Genomic DNA, 16,395 nt, shown 5'->3' on the forward strand with positions numbered 1-16,395 from the left:
ATCTGTGTAACATTAGAAAACAAATCAAACTCCCTCTAACTGACAATTAGTGAGTAACTTTATGTGTGTGTGTGTGTGTTTGGTCCCCTAAAATAATGATTCAGAGTGTTTTGGCTGTGTGGACCATCAGGCGCTCACGACTGGCTGTACTTGAACCATGAGTCAACCTGCAATGCATCGACATGCTATTTTAAAACGTTGCTGGAATTTTTTACCATCATCTGAGAGTCGATTGGGAAAAAAAACTTTTCACGCTATCAAACAGCACTATTCTTCACAGTCAATCCAATGTCAGTCCAGAAATATAATTGAGGTGACACCTACAGTATAGGTTTGTTTTGCTTTCAGGTAGTGATGGGCTGTACTAGGCTGTTAACTCACATTCAATCCCATTCACTGCCTGAGGGATGATATAGTCTATTTTAGGTTGGACAAGGGCATTAGGTTTAAGCTTGGTATTTTGGGCGTGGGTTGTGTGTGGTGTGGATAGACTAGTTCTGTTTTTCATTGTGGTTCCTATGAGGACAGATCCATCTGTTCTGCTGGTTGGGATGGGATCGTTATAACTAAGTTCGTGTCTCCCTCCCTCCCTCTGTTGGCACATCCCAGAGAGGTTTTGCTCCACGGTCAAATTAAGCAGCCAAGTGGCATCGGGTGGTGGAGGAGGGAGGAGGACAACATGCCTTTCAGGTCAAAAGCATTTATAGAACAACACACCCACTCTCTGGAAGTCAGGGCAAGCCCACACACACTTGCTTGAGGTGGACACACACACACACACACACACACACACACACACACACACACACACACACACACACACACACACACACACACACACACACACACACACATACATACACATACACATACACATACACATACACACACACAGACTTGAGAGGTATTTGGCACACACACCATGCAGCATGCAGCTCTTCCAGACCCTCCAAGGGAAATGGTGTCAGATAAAGTCCATATCTATGTGGATTGCTATGCACTAACACTTTCTTCATTCATCTAACCTCCCTTAGTTTTGGCTTTCCGGTTTGATTCATTACGTAGTTTCTTGTTAGTTCTGTTTGGTGATGTATAGTGTTTCTGATAAAGGATAGTCTACTTCACTGAAGGTGGAACACAACATGTGAAGTACTTACAGAATAACTTAACTGTCTGACTACAGACTCTGTAAAGACTCCAGTAAATAAATTCACCAACCCTCCAGCACCACTGACTTTGGCAGCAGCAGTACAAATCAAGCCAAGCCATTGAAAGAGTGAAGTTCTATGGAGTCACTAACACATCATTAGCTAGCATAGCATAGTATGGCAGACTTCAAGTGGACATTGCCATAGGAGTCGCTAGCAGGACATTACCATAACATAACAGACTTCAAGTGCCTTTGATTTTAGCATAACATTTCCATGGGAGTGAAAAGGCGAGTGCTGGAGCCCCTACTCGGTAACACAATACAAATCAGACCAAGCCGTTGACACTAACCCTATGGAGTCACTATCAAGTCATTAGCTTAGCATTAGCATGACATACTTCCAGTGGCTTGGATGTTAGCGTAACATTTCCATGGGTGAGAATTGTGAAAACACTAGCGTTGGAAGCTAGCCAGCAATAGCTGGTGTCATTCCAGCAGCAACAAGGCCTGTTAACACAGAGCTTTGTTCTTGGGAGAGTATTTTGTTTCAAGTGGCTGATTCTCTTACGTCAGGTCTCTTTTGTTTGGGCTAATTCTTCTAAGGCTAGCTGTTATGATTGTTCTTGGCAGGTTGCTGCAGGGACCAGTGTGTAAAATGTATTAGGACGAGGGTTAGCTGTGCTAGTAGGCCAGGGAATTAGGGAAACACTTGTGTCTGACACATCACAAAGGGAACTTGATTTTCAATGGCCAACATATCATGAGGTGATTTTCATCTATAGGCATAGTGAAGATGGCAATATTTCATGAGGTGAGTCGACGACATTTAGTTCTCACACACAAACCATAGGCCTACACAGTGCTGTAGCTTCATTTAGCCTATTTGGTTGGCTGACAAAATCTTATTTGATTGTCAATTATTTGACAATGGCTGTTTTTGATAGCAATCTTTGTCCCGATTTTGAGTAAACGCCAGATGTGAACATGTTTGACATGCTTTTGGATTGGAAACTCTATGAACTTAAACAAATGGTGTGTTTTTGTAGTAGAGATTGGGCTGAGAACAATGAAGCCAAAGGGCCAATGGTTTAGGTTTGTGACCTAACCTCAATGTCCTCAGTACTATTAGAACTGTGAAAGGCTATGTTCAGTAGCAGTTAGCCTTGATTTTAACAGTCACGTTTCAAACGTATGTTTGTTGCTTGCTATTTTGTGACTTCAAATAGCCATTTCACCAGATATCCTACTGTATATTGGCACAACACTTCCTCTGTAGATATCCATCATAAACCCGAGGTCCAACCCATTCAACCCTCCTTACTGACCTCTCTTAGGGGACTTTTCCAGACTCCTTGATATCTTTCCTATGTTCCGGTATGTTAGATTAAAGCGGAGATGATATCAGCATCAATTACATTACCAACCGTCCGGGTCTGGAACATAACGGTCGGTTTCTATACGGCATCTATCATATAAATATAGTTACTGGAAGGAACAAAGCCCCATCCACTTGAATGGGAATGGCTGTTGTAATTGTAACTCGTGGCTGGGGCAGGAAGTGCAGAGGGTCAATGTGTAGAGAAGGTGAATGAGATCACCATAATGTTCCCCCGCTTTTACGCCTTGACAGATATATGTGCGTGTCATTGACCTTTGAAGTGCAGGGGTTGTTGCCTTGGTATGCCAGGTCTACAGTGTTAACCATGCACTTTCTCTCATTGCAGGTGTATCTCATCAATGTCACATACTCTGACAACACCTCCCACATAATCTACAGGAGATACAGCAAATTCTTTGACCTTCAGGTAATGTTGACTCTCTCCTACACTTTTTTAATTTTACCTTTATTTAACTAGGCAAGTCAGTTAAGAACAAATTCTTATTTTCAATGACGGCCTAGGAACAGTGGGTTAACTGCCTGTTCAGGGGCAGAACGACAGATTTGTACCTTGTCAGCTCGGAGATTTGAACTTGCAACCTTTCGGTTACTAGTCCCACGCTCTAACCACTAGGCTACCCTGCCGCCCCAATCTACTCTTCAGTGGATATATGTATTTCTATCCAAACATCTGGTGTTATTGAGACAGAATCATAGCAGATCAGAACTTCTATTTTACTATCTCAAAATGGTATGCTTTCACTGTCCCTTTATACTCCAAGCGTTGTGAGGGATTATTCTGTAAAAACATGTCTGCACTACTATTCTCCACACATGGTTGAGTCAATGAATCAATGTGAGTTTTAGTAATTGGTCTGGGAGTGGGGGAGAGGTACGGTCTGTATCTCTTGTAGCCTCAGAGACGCAGTAGTGCTACAACACGCACGCACGCACGCACGCACGCACGCACGCACACACACACACACACACACACACACACACACACACACACACACACACACACACACACACACACACACACACACACACACACACACACACACACACACACACACACACACACACACACACACACACACACACACACACACACACACACACTCATCTCTGCCTTGGCCCCAAAACGTCAAGGAGCTGACAGGCTGTTATATAGTAATTTAATGTACTGTAGCATGTTTTATAGCGGCCTGCCGAGGGACTCTCAGGTGATGTGCGCGTGTGTGTGTGGTGACTGTTGGAGCGTTTCACATATAAGCTTACATGACTCTTGTGTTTAACATGCCAAAACTACCCTTCAGGTTAGACCTGTATTTTCTTTGGAATGGGAGCTGGGCTGCTGCAGTAAAAACCCTGCAGGTTGAGGAGTGTGTGTGTGTGTGTGTGTGTGTGTGTGTGTGTGTGTGTGTGTGTGTGTGTGTGTGTGTGTGTGTGTGTGTGTGTGTGTGTGTGTGTGTGTGTGTGTGTGTGTGTGTGTATATACACTCTCTACATCCCTACTCTTTACAAGCTGATAGGCAGAGTAGCAGCATAGGTCTTGGGGTCTCTCGGTCATTCTGGTCAATATGAAAGAGCCATACATAGAGAAAGACTTGGGTTGATCTCAATAGCCTTAGTGTGCAGCCTGACAGGAAATTATCTTTCAATCAGGGGAGGAAGGTTCCGACCCTCAAAGGTCCCATTGATAACCAGTGGGTGCAATGGAATATAGCCTCCCCCTTGGAAGTAATTACTGTGTAATACTTCCAAGGGGGAGTGTAATAAATGTGTAATAAAGCAAAGGTAGAATAATAAAAAGGGTTGACTGAGGATGTTTGTATCTTGGTTCCACTGCTGAAATGTAGGCTGAAATGTAGGCTACGAGGAGATATAGGTGAGCGCACACACACACACACACACACACACACACACACACACACACACACACACACACACACACACACACACACACACACACACACACACACACACACACACACACAGACGAGGGGTTCAAATTGCTGCTTGGGAGCTAATGGCCTCTAATGGGTTGTGGATGGTTTCACACAGAACCACTCAGTCACCAACAGAAAGATTGATTTTGTTAGCTTTTCTGATTGAGAAGGGCAGAGGTCCTCAGACTCGGTGAAGAGGCCAAACGTCCCCTAGACCAAGAAAGCAGCATTCACAACCAAATGCATTTATTTATTTATTCAGCATTTATTTATGCAAGGTTTGTCTTACTGGCATACTATGTTTTGCAAGAGAGACCTGTTAAAACCTTGATATAGGCTAATAATGACTAGTTTTCAGTCCAGCACATCTGGCTATGCAACTGTTAATATAGCTGGCTTTGAGGATCTCTTCATGTCGTTGATAGACACAAGAGGAGGGCAAGTTGCCCCTAACCACTAGTCCAGGGTCAGATGTTTCTTTAAATCCTCCTGAAGGTTAGATGTTTGGGATGTGATACTCTGATCCTAGATCTGTGGTTAATTAAGGGCAAAGCTTCCACCTCAAAGCTGAGACACACGGCTGTAGTCAAAGAGACTACCATTGGCAACAACCATTAGGCTTCTCTTAATACCCTCACACAAGGGGATGTTATTAACTATTAACTAAGCCCTTATGCCAGGAGAAAGGATATACACTGGAAACGTCTGTCTTTCATCTCTCCGTCTCTTTCATTCGTCTGTTCCATCCCTGGGCAGCACCTCTCTATATCCACAGGCAGAAGCTGCACAACTGTTATTCACAACGGCTGACGTAATGGTTTTAGAGGACGGGAGCTAGTTGACTTTGTCCCGATGGCACAGATGGTTACAGTGTGGTGTGGAGAAGGCCCCTGCTGTGGGTTCAGTTCCAGCTACTGTGAGGGTGGAGAGTTCCAAGCCGTGTAGGTAGACAAAAGCACCAGAAGTAGGTAGCACTCTGTACACGTGTAGAATATCCCATGACCTTTGACCTCTGACCTCTCTTTAAGGTTACGGTTTTTGTGTATTGGTGACACAGGACCAGAGTGTAGCATAAATAAAGATATTTGGCCTCGGTTGAATGAGTAAGGTAATACAACCCTTAATTGCATTTAGAGTACACTGTAATGTGTTTTCTAACTCAGTGAGTTTATGAATGCATTAAGGCACTGGTAACAGGATATATATTAGTGCTAGTGGGTGCCCACTGTAGTCTTTGTGTGTGTGTGTGTGTGTGTGTGTGTGTGTGTGTGTGTGTGTGTGTGTGTGTGTGTGTGTGTGTGTGTGTTGCCAATGCAGAGAAGAAGCTATTAACTGGTAATAGAGAGACTATTCATTTCAAGTGATACTAGAATCTCACAACAGGGAACCATCTCCTACTTTAATCATTTGGATTATTTCCCCCCCAATTTCTCAGCTTCAATGAAAGGGTTGGTCATTTTTGACAGGGCAGAGGAGAGTAGTCTCTCTCTTTCTTTCTTTAATCTCCTCTCCTCTCCTCTCCTCTCCTCTCCTCTCCTCATCTCTTCTCTCTCTCTCTCTCATCTCTTCTCTCTGTCTTTCTTTCTCTTTTATTTATCTCGTTCTCTCGCTTTCTCTCGCTTTCTCTCAATTTCTCTCTCTCTCTCTCTATCACTCTCTCCCTCTTCTCTTGCTCGCCCTCTCTTTCTCACTCTGGCTCTCTCGCTTTCTTTCTCTTTTACTTATCTCTCTCTCTCTCTCTCTCAATTTAAGGGCTTTATTGGCATGGGAAACATATGTTTACGTTGCCAAATCAAGTGAAATAGATAATCAACAAAAGTGAAATAAACAATAAAAAATGTAAAGTTAACATAACACTCACAAAAGTTCCAAAAGCATAAAGACGTTTAAAATATCAAAGTCTATATACAGTGTTGCAACAATGTGCAAATAGTGTGCAATGTGCAAATGTGCAAACAAAATAACATAAATATGGGTTGTATTTACATTGGTGTTTGTTCTTCACTGGTTGCCCTTTTCTTGTGGCAACAGGTCACAAATCTTACTGCTGTGATGACACACTGTGGTATTTCACCCAATAGATATGGGAGTTTATACAAATTGGATTTGTTTTTGAATTCTTTGTGGATCTGTGTAATCTGAGGGAAATTGTGTTTCTAATATGGTCATACATTTGGCAGGAGGTTAGGAAGTGCAGCTCAGTTTCCACCTCATTTTGTAGCCTGTCTTCTCTTGAGAGCCAGGTCTACCTACAGTGGCCTTTCTCAATAGCAAGGTCTGTACATGGTCAAAGGTTTCCTTCATTTTGGGTCAGTCACAGTGGGCAGGTATTCTGCCACTGTGTTCACTCTGTTTAGGGCCAAAAAAGCATTCTAGTTTGCTCTGTTTTTTTGTTAATTATTTTCTAATGTTTCAAGTAATTCTTTTTTTGTTTTCTCATGATTTGGTTGGGTCTAGTTGTGTTGCTGTCCTGGGGCTCTGTGGGGTCTGTTTGTGTTTGTGAACAGAGCCCCAGGACCAGCTTGCTTAGGGGACTCTTCTCCAGGTTCATCTCTCTGTAGGTGATGACTTTGTTATGGAAGGTCTGGGAATCGCTTCCTTTTAGGTGGTTGTAGAATTGAACGCCTCTTTTCTGGATTTTGATAATTAGCGGGTATCGGCCTAATTCTGCTCTGCATGCATTATTTGGTGTTTTACGTTGTACACAGAGGATATTTTAGCAGAATTCTGCATGCAGAGTCTTTTTAGCCAGATCCTAGTTGGTGTGTTGAATTTTATGTTCCTTTTGATGGCATAGAAGGCCCTTCTTGCCTTGTCTCTCAGATCGTTCACAGATTTTTGGAAGTTACCTTTCTCTCACTCTCTTTCTCTCTCTTTCCTTATTTCTCTCACTCTCTTTCTTTCTCTCTCTTAATTTCTCTTTCTATCTCCTTCTTTGTCTCTGTCTTTTCTCTGTTGTTCCTCATCAGTAGTTCAGTTGGGTTACGTGAGGCCAGAATTGAAAGATTTTTCTCTCACTTCACCTGAGAAGTGGACAGGCCCTATCTAACAACAGGGCACGGGCCTTATCTAACAACAGGGCACGGCCCTATCTAAAAACAGGGCACGGGATAGAAAGAGAGGGATGAGATTAGGTGGAAGGAAAGAAAGAAAGGAAGAGGGACTGTTGTGTGGGGAGTGTGAATGAAACGACACAATCAGTGCCAAGAGGAAGAAAATACTTTTTTCTGAAAAAACACACTCACTCCCACACTTTGTACTTACCTCAGCTTGACTTGATATATATAGAGTAAAAACTTCTAACTACTTAATATGTAGTGTAAATAAGTCCCCTCTAGTCTGTGGAAAATTGTACCTTCCATTGCTCTCAAACTCATTTCTTGTCATGAACGTCGTCAGGGAAATGACCGGACCAAGGTGCAGCGTGGTGAGCGTACATTTTTCTTTATTAAGAATGCCGCCAACAAAACAAGAAACACCAAAAACGAACATGAAGCTTACTAGGGCTATACAGGCCACTAACAAAGACAACTACCCACAACTAAGGTGGCAAAACAGGCTGCCTAAGTGTGATTCCCAATCAGAGACAACGATAGACAGCTGCCTCTGATTGGGAACCACACTCGGCCAAACACAAAGAAATACAAAACATAGAATGCCCACCGCACATCACACCCTGACCTAACCAAATAGAGAAATAAAACGGCTCTCTAAGGTCAGGGCGTGACATTTCTGTACCTTCCCACATCCTGTTGATTACAAAACAACTCATCCTAGTCATTAGCACTAGTCAGGCACATGACTGGACCGTCCTGGCTTGTCTACAGTCACGTTAATATAGTGACTCTCCACTTATGTTTCAGTTATGACCAGTTAGTCAACTATTTTGTTTCCAGGCGTCTGAAAGGAAACCAGTTGGAACAGGAAGTAAGGTTGCTCATGGGCACTGGGAAGGCCAAAGACATTGATGGGCGCTTCTATTGCTTCTTATACCAGCTTTATAGTAATAGTGACACTGAAAACCCCTTTAATCCAGCATAGATCTTCAACATATCAAAACTCGCACGTTTTAGTTTAGGTTGTGATTAGTAAGTGGAGTTTTTCCCAGTTAGGAAAAAGTCCCTTCCCTAATGATGAGTAGCCTTGTCATTTGAGGAACCTCTGAGGCATCTGCGACCGGGCCTGTGTCCTTCAGTCTGGCACAAGGCTGGTCTTTTTTAAAAGCCTTCTTCTGAAGGAGGGAACTAACAAACTGACTGATGTTTTTCATGAGGCTCTCCTCCGGTTTTGTATTCCTCTCCACATCCCTCTCATTCCCTCTGTTTCGCAAGTCTCTCTGACTGACCATGGCTTCTGACGGAATATTTAGGGTTCGGGGGAATGTTAATGCCAGGCTTGAAGTTTGAAAAATCTTTCTCAGTTGAATATTTGAGATTGTACATTGATAAAAACATAGGGATATTCACATATTTTGCCTTGCATTCCACTTACGTAGTCAAATTCCACTTGCATAGTTGATATATTTGATGCCCTTTGAATAACATTCACAAAAGCCTACTGTATAGCCAGAACCAAGGCAGCCCGTATTCAATTCAACTCCGCTCAGTAAATTATACAGTATCCCTCTGCCAGAGCTTTCAAAACGAAGGTCGCCCAAAGTAGAATCCCTCGGACCGAGGACTGTTTGATTGAAACACATCTCGACCACACAGCATTATTGATATGCCATCTCCAAGGATGGATGGCTGAATAGCTTCAGCGCCCTCGGCCCCCTCGTTCCTCTCGGCCCTCTCGTCCTTGTGAGTGTTCTTTGGATGTTCTGTACTGCACTGCTGCGCTAGGCAAGGCAAGGCTAGGCTATAAGGGTTCCCATTGTCTGGGGTCAGGAATAAAGGACTACTTTATGAGCCCAGAGTGGAGAAAGAGGGAGGGGGGAGAGAGAGAGAGGGAGACAGGGAGATAAAGCGAGATGGAGAGGGATCAAATCGAATTGTGTTTGTGACATGCTTCGTAAACAGCGGCTGTAGGCTGACAGTGAAATTCTTGCGTACGCGGTCCTTTTCCAACAATGCAGAGTTAAAGATAAAAAAGGAAATAAGTGACACTAAAAACACTGTGAATAACGAATAACAATAATGAGTAAAACGAACAAATCAAATCACATTTTATTGGTCACATACACATGGTCAGCAGATGTTAATGCGAGTGTAGTGAAATGCTTGTGCTTCTAGTTCCGACAGTGCAGTAATGTCTAACAATTAATATAACAATTCCCCAACAACTACCTAATACACACAAATCTAAAGGGATGGAATAAGAATATGTACATATAAATATATAAACATGACTATATACAGGGAGTACCAGAACCGAGTCACTGTGCAGGGGTATGAGGTAATTGAGGTAGCTACAGTTGAAGTCGGAAGTTTACATACACCAAGGTTGGAGTCATTAAGACTCGTTTTTCAACCACTCCACAAATTTCTTGTTAACAAACTATAGTTTTGGCAAGTCGGTTAGGACATCTACTTTGTGCATGACACAAGTCATTTTTCCAAGTATTGTTCACAGACAGATTATTTCCCTTATAATTCACTGTATCACAATTCCAGTGGGTCAGACATTTACATACACTAAGGTGACTCTGCCTTTAAACAGCTTGGAAAATTCCAGAAAATTTGCAAAAAGTGCAAATCAATCCCAGAACAACAGCAAATGACCTTGTGAAGATGCTGGAGGAAACAGGTACAAAAGTATATTTATCCACAGTAAAACGAGTCCTATATCGACATTACCTGAAAGGCTTCTCAGCAAGGAAGAAGCCACTGCTCCAAAAGCCAGACTATGGATTGCAACTGCAAATGGAGACAAAGATCATACTTTTTGGAGGTCCTCTGGTCTGATGAAACAAAAATAGAACTGTTTGGCCATAATGACCATCATTATGTTTGGAGGAAAAAGGGGGAAGCTTGCAAGCTGAAGAACACCATCCCAACCGTAAAGCACGGGGGGGGGGGGGGCAGCATCATGTTGTGGGGGTGCTTTGCTGTAGGAGGGACTGGTGCACTTCACAAAATATAGATGGCTTCATGAGGAAGGAAAATTATGTGGATAAATTGAAGCAACATCTCAAGACATCAGTCAGGAAGTTAAAGCTTGGTCGCAAATGGGTCTTCCAAATGGACAATGACCTCAAGCATACTTCCAAAGTTGTGGCAAAATGGCTTAAGGGCAACAAAGTCAAGGTATTGGAGTGGCCATCACAAAGCCCTGACCTCAATCCCATAGAAAATTTGTGGGCAGAACTGAAAAAGCGTATGCGAGCAAGGAGGCCTACAAATCCTGACTCAGTTACACCAGCTCTGTCAGGAGGAATAGGCCAAAATTCATACTAATTCATACTAATACTAATTGAGTGTATATAAACTTCTGACCCACTGGGAATGTGATGAAAGAAATAAAAGCTGAAATAAATAATTATTTTCTATTATTCTGACATTTCACATTCTTAAAATAAAGTGGTGATCTGAACTGACCTAAGACAGGGATTTTTTACTAGGATTAAATGTCAGGAATTGTGAAAAACTGAGTTTAAATGTATTTGGCTAAGGTGTATGTAAACGTACGACTTCAACTGTAGGTAGGGGTAAAGTGACCAGACAACAGGATAGATAATAGACAGTAGCAGCAGCGTATGTGGTGAGTGTGAAAGTGTGTGTGCCGTCAGTATGCATCTGTGTGCATGTTATGTGTGAGTGTATGTGTGTGTTGGAGTGTCAGTGTAAGTATGTGTGAGTGTGTGGGTAGAGTCCACTGTGTGTGCGTAGAGTCAGTGCAAGAGAGTTAACCTGTCTAGGATGAGCGTGCCGCTAGCGGCACACCCCCCCCCCCCCCCACTGAAAAACCAGTGCCGCGAAATTCAAAAAAAAAATATTTTTTTAAATATTTAACTTTCACACATTAAAGTCCAATACAGCTAATGAAAGACACAGATCTTGTGAATCCAGTCAACATGTCCGATTTTTAAAATGTTTTACAGGGAAGACACAATATGTAAAGATGTACATCTATTACCTAAAAACACATTAGCATAATCCACCATCTTTTATTTGTCCACCAACACCAGTAGCTATCACCAATTCGGCTAAACTAAGATATTTATAGCCCCTAACCAACAAAAAAACTCATCAGATGACAGTCTGATAACATATTTATGGTATGGGATAGGTTTTGTTAGAAAAATATGCATATTTCAGGTAGATGGCATAGGTTACAATTGCACCCACCGTCACAAATGGACTAGAATAATTACTATGAGCAACGTGTTTACCTACTTACTAATCATCAAACATTTCGTAAAAATACACAGCATACACGAATCGAAAGACACAGATCCTGTGAATACAGACAATATTTCAGATTTTCTAAGTGTCTTACAGCGAAAACACAATAAATCGTTATATTAGCATAGCACATAGCACATAGCAGCCCAGCATTGATTCTAGCCAAAGTGGGCGATAACGTCAACATCGCCAAAAATATATTAATTTTTTCACTAACCTTCTCAGAATTCTTCAGATGACACTCCTGTAACATCATATTACACAATCCATATAGAGTTTGATCGAAAATGTTTATATTTAGCCACCAAAATCATGGTTAGACAATGTGAAATGTAGCTCAGCTGGTCAGAAAATGTCCTTGCGCCACTTAGACAGTGATCTACTCTTATACATAAATACTCATAAACGTGACTAAAAAATATAGGGTGGACAGGGATTGATAGACAATTTAATTCTTAATACAATTGCGGAATTACATTTTTTAATTTATCCTTACTTTTCAATACAGTTTGCGCCAAGCGAAGCTACGTCAAAAAACATGGCGTCCTAAGCCACTAAAATTTTTCGACAGAAACACGATTTATCATAATAAAAATGTCCTACTTTGAGCTGTTCTTCCATCAGTATCTTGGGCAAAGGATCCTTTCTTGGGAGTAATCGTCTTTTGGTGGAAAGCTGTCCTCTTGCCATGTGGAAATGCCAACTGCGTTCGGGATGAACTGAAAAGCGTGCCCAGCTAATCACAGCGTTTCAAAAATAAATGTCCCAAAATCGCACTAAACGGATATAAATTGCTATAAAACGCTTTAAATTAACTACCTTATGATGTTTTTAACTCCTATAACGAGTAAAAAGATGACCGGAGAAATATAACAGGCTAAACTAACGCTTGGAACAGGAGCGGGTCGGTGTCCTCCACGCGCGTTACGCACCAAGAAAAGACTTGCTAGCTACAGGGTTTTTTAATTTATAGTGCCTGTGAACGCGCAATCGACCCCATTGAAATCGTCATCACGTAAAGGCATCCAGGGGAAGACGTAAGCAGTGTCCGTATAGTCATAGCAATAACAGTGCCCTTTTAACTGACTCCAGAACAGTGGCCAACATTTCTGAAATCTGACTCCATGTCAGGGAAATTGCTGTAGAATGGGCTCTGTTCCACTTAGAGACAAAATTTCAACTCCTATAGAAACTATAGACTGTTTTCTATCCAATAATAATAATAATATGCATATTGTACGATCAAGGATTTTGTGGGAAGCCGTTTCAAAAATTACCCGATTAGCATAAATAGTCTCAACAGCGCCCCCATCCTCAACAGGTTAATGCAAAAACGCATCAATACAGGTAGTGTGGGTTGCTATTTGATTAGCTATTTAGCAGTCTTGTTTAGAAGTCTTATGGATTGGGGGTAGGCGCTGTTGTGCCTTCTTCACAGCTGTGTTGGTGTGTACGGAGCATGATAGATCCTTAGTGATGTGGACACAGAGGAACTTGAAGCTGTCAACCCGCTCCACTACAGCCCCATCGATGAGAATGGGGGCGTGCTCGGCCCTCCGTTTCCTGTAGTCCACGACCAGCTCCTTTGTCTTGCTGACATTGAGGGAGAGGTTGTTGTCCTAGCACCACACGGCCAGGTGTCTGCCTTCCTCCCTATAGGCTGCCTCATCGTCGTCGTGTCGTCAGCAACCTTGATGATGGTGTTGGAGTCTTGCGCGGCCACAATGGAGGAGGGAGAGGGAGTATGAGAGAGAGAGGCACAGATTGGAGAGAGTGTTTTTTACCCGCGGGACAGGAAAGACACCTACACGTCAGACACAGGCACTGTTCGTGTGCTTTGCGCGTAGCGCCGCTGGCGTATAATTGGGCACTTCACAGGACAGACTGGCTCGGGTCTTCGCTCAGGTCGGGACGGAGGGGGAAATATGTAGCCGTTTCCCACAAAGCCTTGGCACAAGGGATTAAGAGAGAGAGCTAAATGTAGGAGGAATAAACAGAGTTCAGTCCGTTTGTGGGACGTCTCATCATGGCCCAAAGGTCACACTGTGGCTGAGCTTAGGAGTGACTGAGCTGAGGTGCGCTTAGGGGGAGGGAGAGAGAGAAAGAGAGGGAGGGCTGGAGGGAAAGAAAGAGAGAGGAGAGAGAGACCCACCTAGCCTTCGTTGTTTAGGCACTAGTGTTTCTCTACTCTGTTTCTCTACTCTGTGCGTGTGTGGAGGAGAAGGAGACTTCTGTGTGACTGCTCTGTGAAGAGGTTGAGAGCCCCTTGTCAAGGACTGGAAGTCATTGTGTGTGTGTGTGTGTGTGTGTGTGTGTGTGTGTGTGTGTGTGTGTGTGTGTGTGTGTGTGTGTGTGTGTGTGTGTGTGTGTGTGTGAACATATGTGCGTGCACACACGAAACAGCAGAGGTTGGAGTCAGTCAATCCTGAAATGTGATATTAGCAATTGGAGGATCCCCTTTGACAGTTTTGACAGTTACATTTTCAGCAGCTCCCAATTAAGAAGTGCCAGGAATAAGACTGTGTGTGTGTGTGTGCGTGTCTGCGTGTGTGTGCGCATATCTGTATGACAGAGAGAATCCTTGCCTGTTTGCATGTGTCTACTGTCTGTCTGTGTGTGTGTGTGTGTGTGTGCATAACACGTACAGTATGTACACCACTGTGTGTGCCTGTCTGTCAGTTTCACACTCCAGTCTCTCATTGCCCTCCAACACTCTTTTCATCTAGTCAAATATTTCTAATGCCTTGCACCGGTCCAACAGCTCGTTCCTGTTTACTTCTCCAATCTAACCACCTGTTATCAGAAGACATATGGCCGCTGAAAGACTTTGTCTGTAGCTGCCTGGCTAGCTCTCTCTCTCTCCCTCTGTCGCTCTCCCTTTTTTCTCTCTCTCTCTCTCTCTCTCTCTCTCTCTCTCTCTCTCTCTCTCTCTCTCTCTCTCTCTCTCTCTCTCTCTCTCTCTCTCTCTCTCTCTCTCTCTCTCTCTCTCTCTCTCTCTCTCTCTCTCTCTCTCTCTCCCTCCCTCTCTGTCACTCTCCCTTTCCCTGTCTGTCTCTCTCTCCCTCTTTCTCTCTGTATCTCTGTCTCTCCCTCGCTCTTTCTCCCTTCTTCTCTCCCTCTGTCACTCTCCCTTTCTGTCTCTCTCTCTCTCTATCTCTCTCTCTCTCCTTACCTCTCTCCCTCTATCTATCTATCTATATATATAATTACAGGCCTCCTGTTCAACTCAAGGTCTTCTCAGGCTGAGGGGGAGTCTCAGTCGATAAAAACACTTGAAAGGTTTTTGCCTTAAACATCAATAGCTAGTGCTATGGCTTGTTTTGCACAATGGCTTGCAGAGTGAAGTCGTTCAAGGTTTCATAGAAATGTCCTTTGGATTTGATAAATAACACGTTTTTTATTGAAGGAAGGTACATCTCTTTGTCCGAGAACACAATGTGTAAACTGTTTTTAGTTTGCAGGGCGGTCGCAGTGGATAGACATTATACAGAGTTGAAGTTTGGTTGGAGAAAATGTATTGTTGTGGCAGTGATCTCTGAGTATAGTATGAAATAGCAGGGTTACATTTACAGCTACACCTCAGATAATGTGGCTTATAGGATATAGAATCCTGATCAGGTCAAAGGTTCAGGACAATACCCATATAGGCTACAGGTACAATACTCTAGAGCAGGGATCATGAACTAGATTCAGCCACGGGCCGATTTTTTTCTTGAGCAGATGGTCGGGGGGCCTGAACATAATTACAAATCATTTTTAGACTGCAAATTGACGGCAAGAAGCCCAAACATATGTAGTATTTGACTCAAACATAATCATTTCAAACCTCGCTTACATTTGAATACGATCACATATACTGAGTGTACAAAACATTAATAACACCTTCCTAATATTGAGTTGCATCCCCTTTTTCCCTCAAAATAGCCTCAATTCTACAAGGTGTCCAAAGTGTTCCACAGGGATGCTGGCCCATGTTGACTCCAATGCTTCCCACAGTTGTCAAGTTGGCTAGATGTCCTTTGGGTGGTGGAACATTCTTGATACACACGGGAAACTGTCAAGCGTGAAAAACCCAGCAGCGTTGCAGTTCTTGACACACTAACCTACTACCATATCCCGTTCAAAGACACTTAAATCTTTTGTCTGGCCCATTCACCCTCTGAATGGCACACATACACGATCCATGTCTCAAGGCTTAAAAATCCTTCTTTAACCTGTCTCCTCCCCTTCATCTCCACTGATTGAAGTGAATTTAACAGGTGACATCAATAAGGGATCATAGCTTTCACCTGGATTCACCTGGTCAGTCTGTGTCATGGAAAGAGCAGGTGTTCCTAATGTTTTGTACACTCAGTGTATATCTCTCTATAATGTGTGGGAATACTTTGGAACAGATTTCCAAAATTAAAATCACTTATATATATAATCACAAATATAAATGTTTTTTGCTCAGAGACCGTGGAGGGCCAAATAAAATCACCCGCAGGCCAAATTCGGCAGGTGGGGGAACTCTAGTTAACTCTGGTCTAACATATAAAACCACATAGGACCTTTGTATGACGTGTCTCATGC

General features: G+C 42.9%; 1 protein-coding gene across 5 annotated transcripts in view; it reads left to right on the forward strand.

Moving 5' to 3' along the window:
- Positions 1–16,395, forward strand: part of LOC129836127 (SH3 and PX domain-containing protein 2A-like) — a 134,444-nt gene that overhangs the window by 8,589 nt on the left and 109,460 nt on the right. For all 5 annotated transcript variants that reach the window (XM_055901972.1, XM_055901963.1, XM_055901945.1 and 2 more), the window contains one exon: positions 2,875–2,955. In XM_055901972.1, coding sequence (XP_055757947.1) covers positions 2,875–2,955 — 81 coding nt within the window. The remainder of the gene's footprint in view (positions 1–2,874; positions 2,956–16,395) is intronic.

The sequence above is a fragment of the Salvelinus fontinalis genome, chromosome 3, assembly GCF_029448725.1.
Source record: "Salvelinus fontinalis isolate EN_2023a chromosome 3, ASM2944872v1, whole genome shotgun sequence".
Lineage (NCBI taxonomy): Eukaryota > Metazoa > Chordata > Actinopteri > Salmoniformes > Salmonidae > Salvelinus > Salvelinus fontinalis.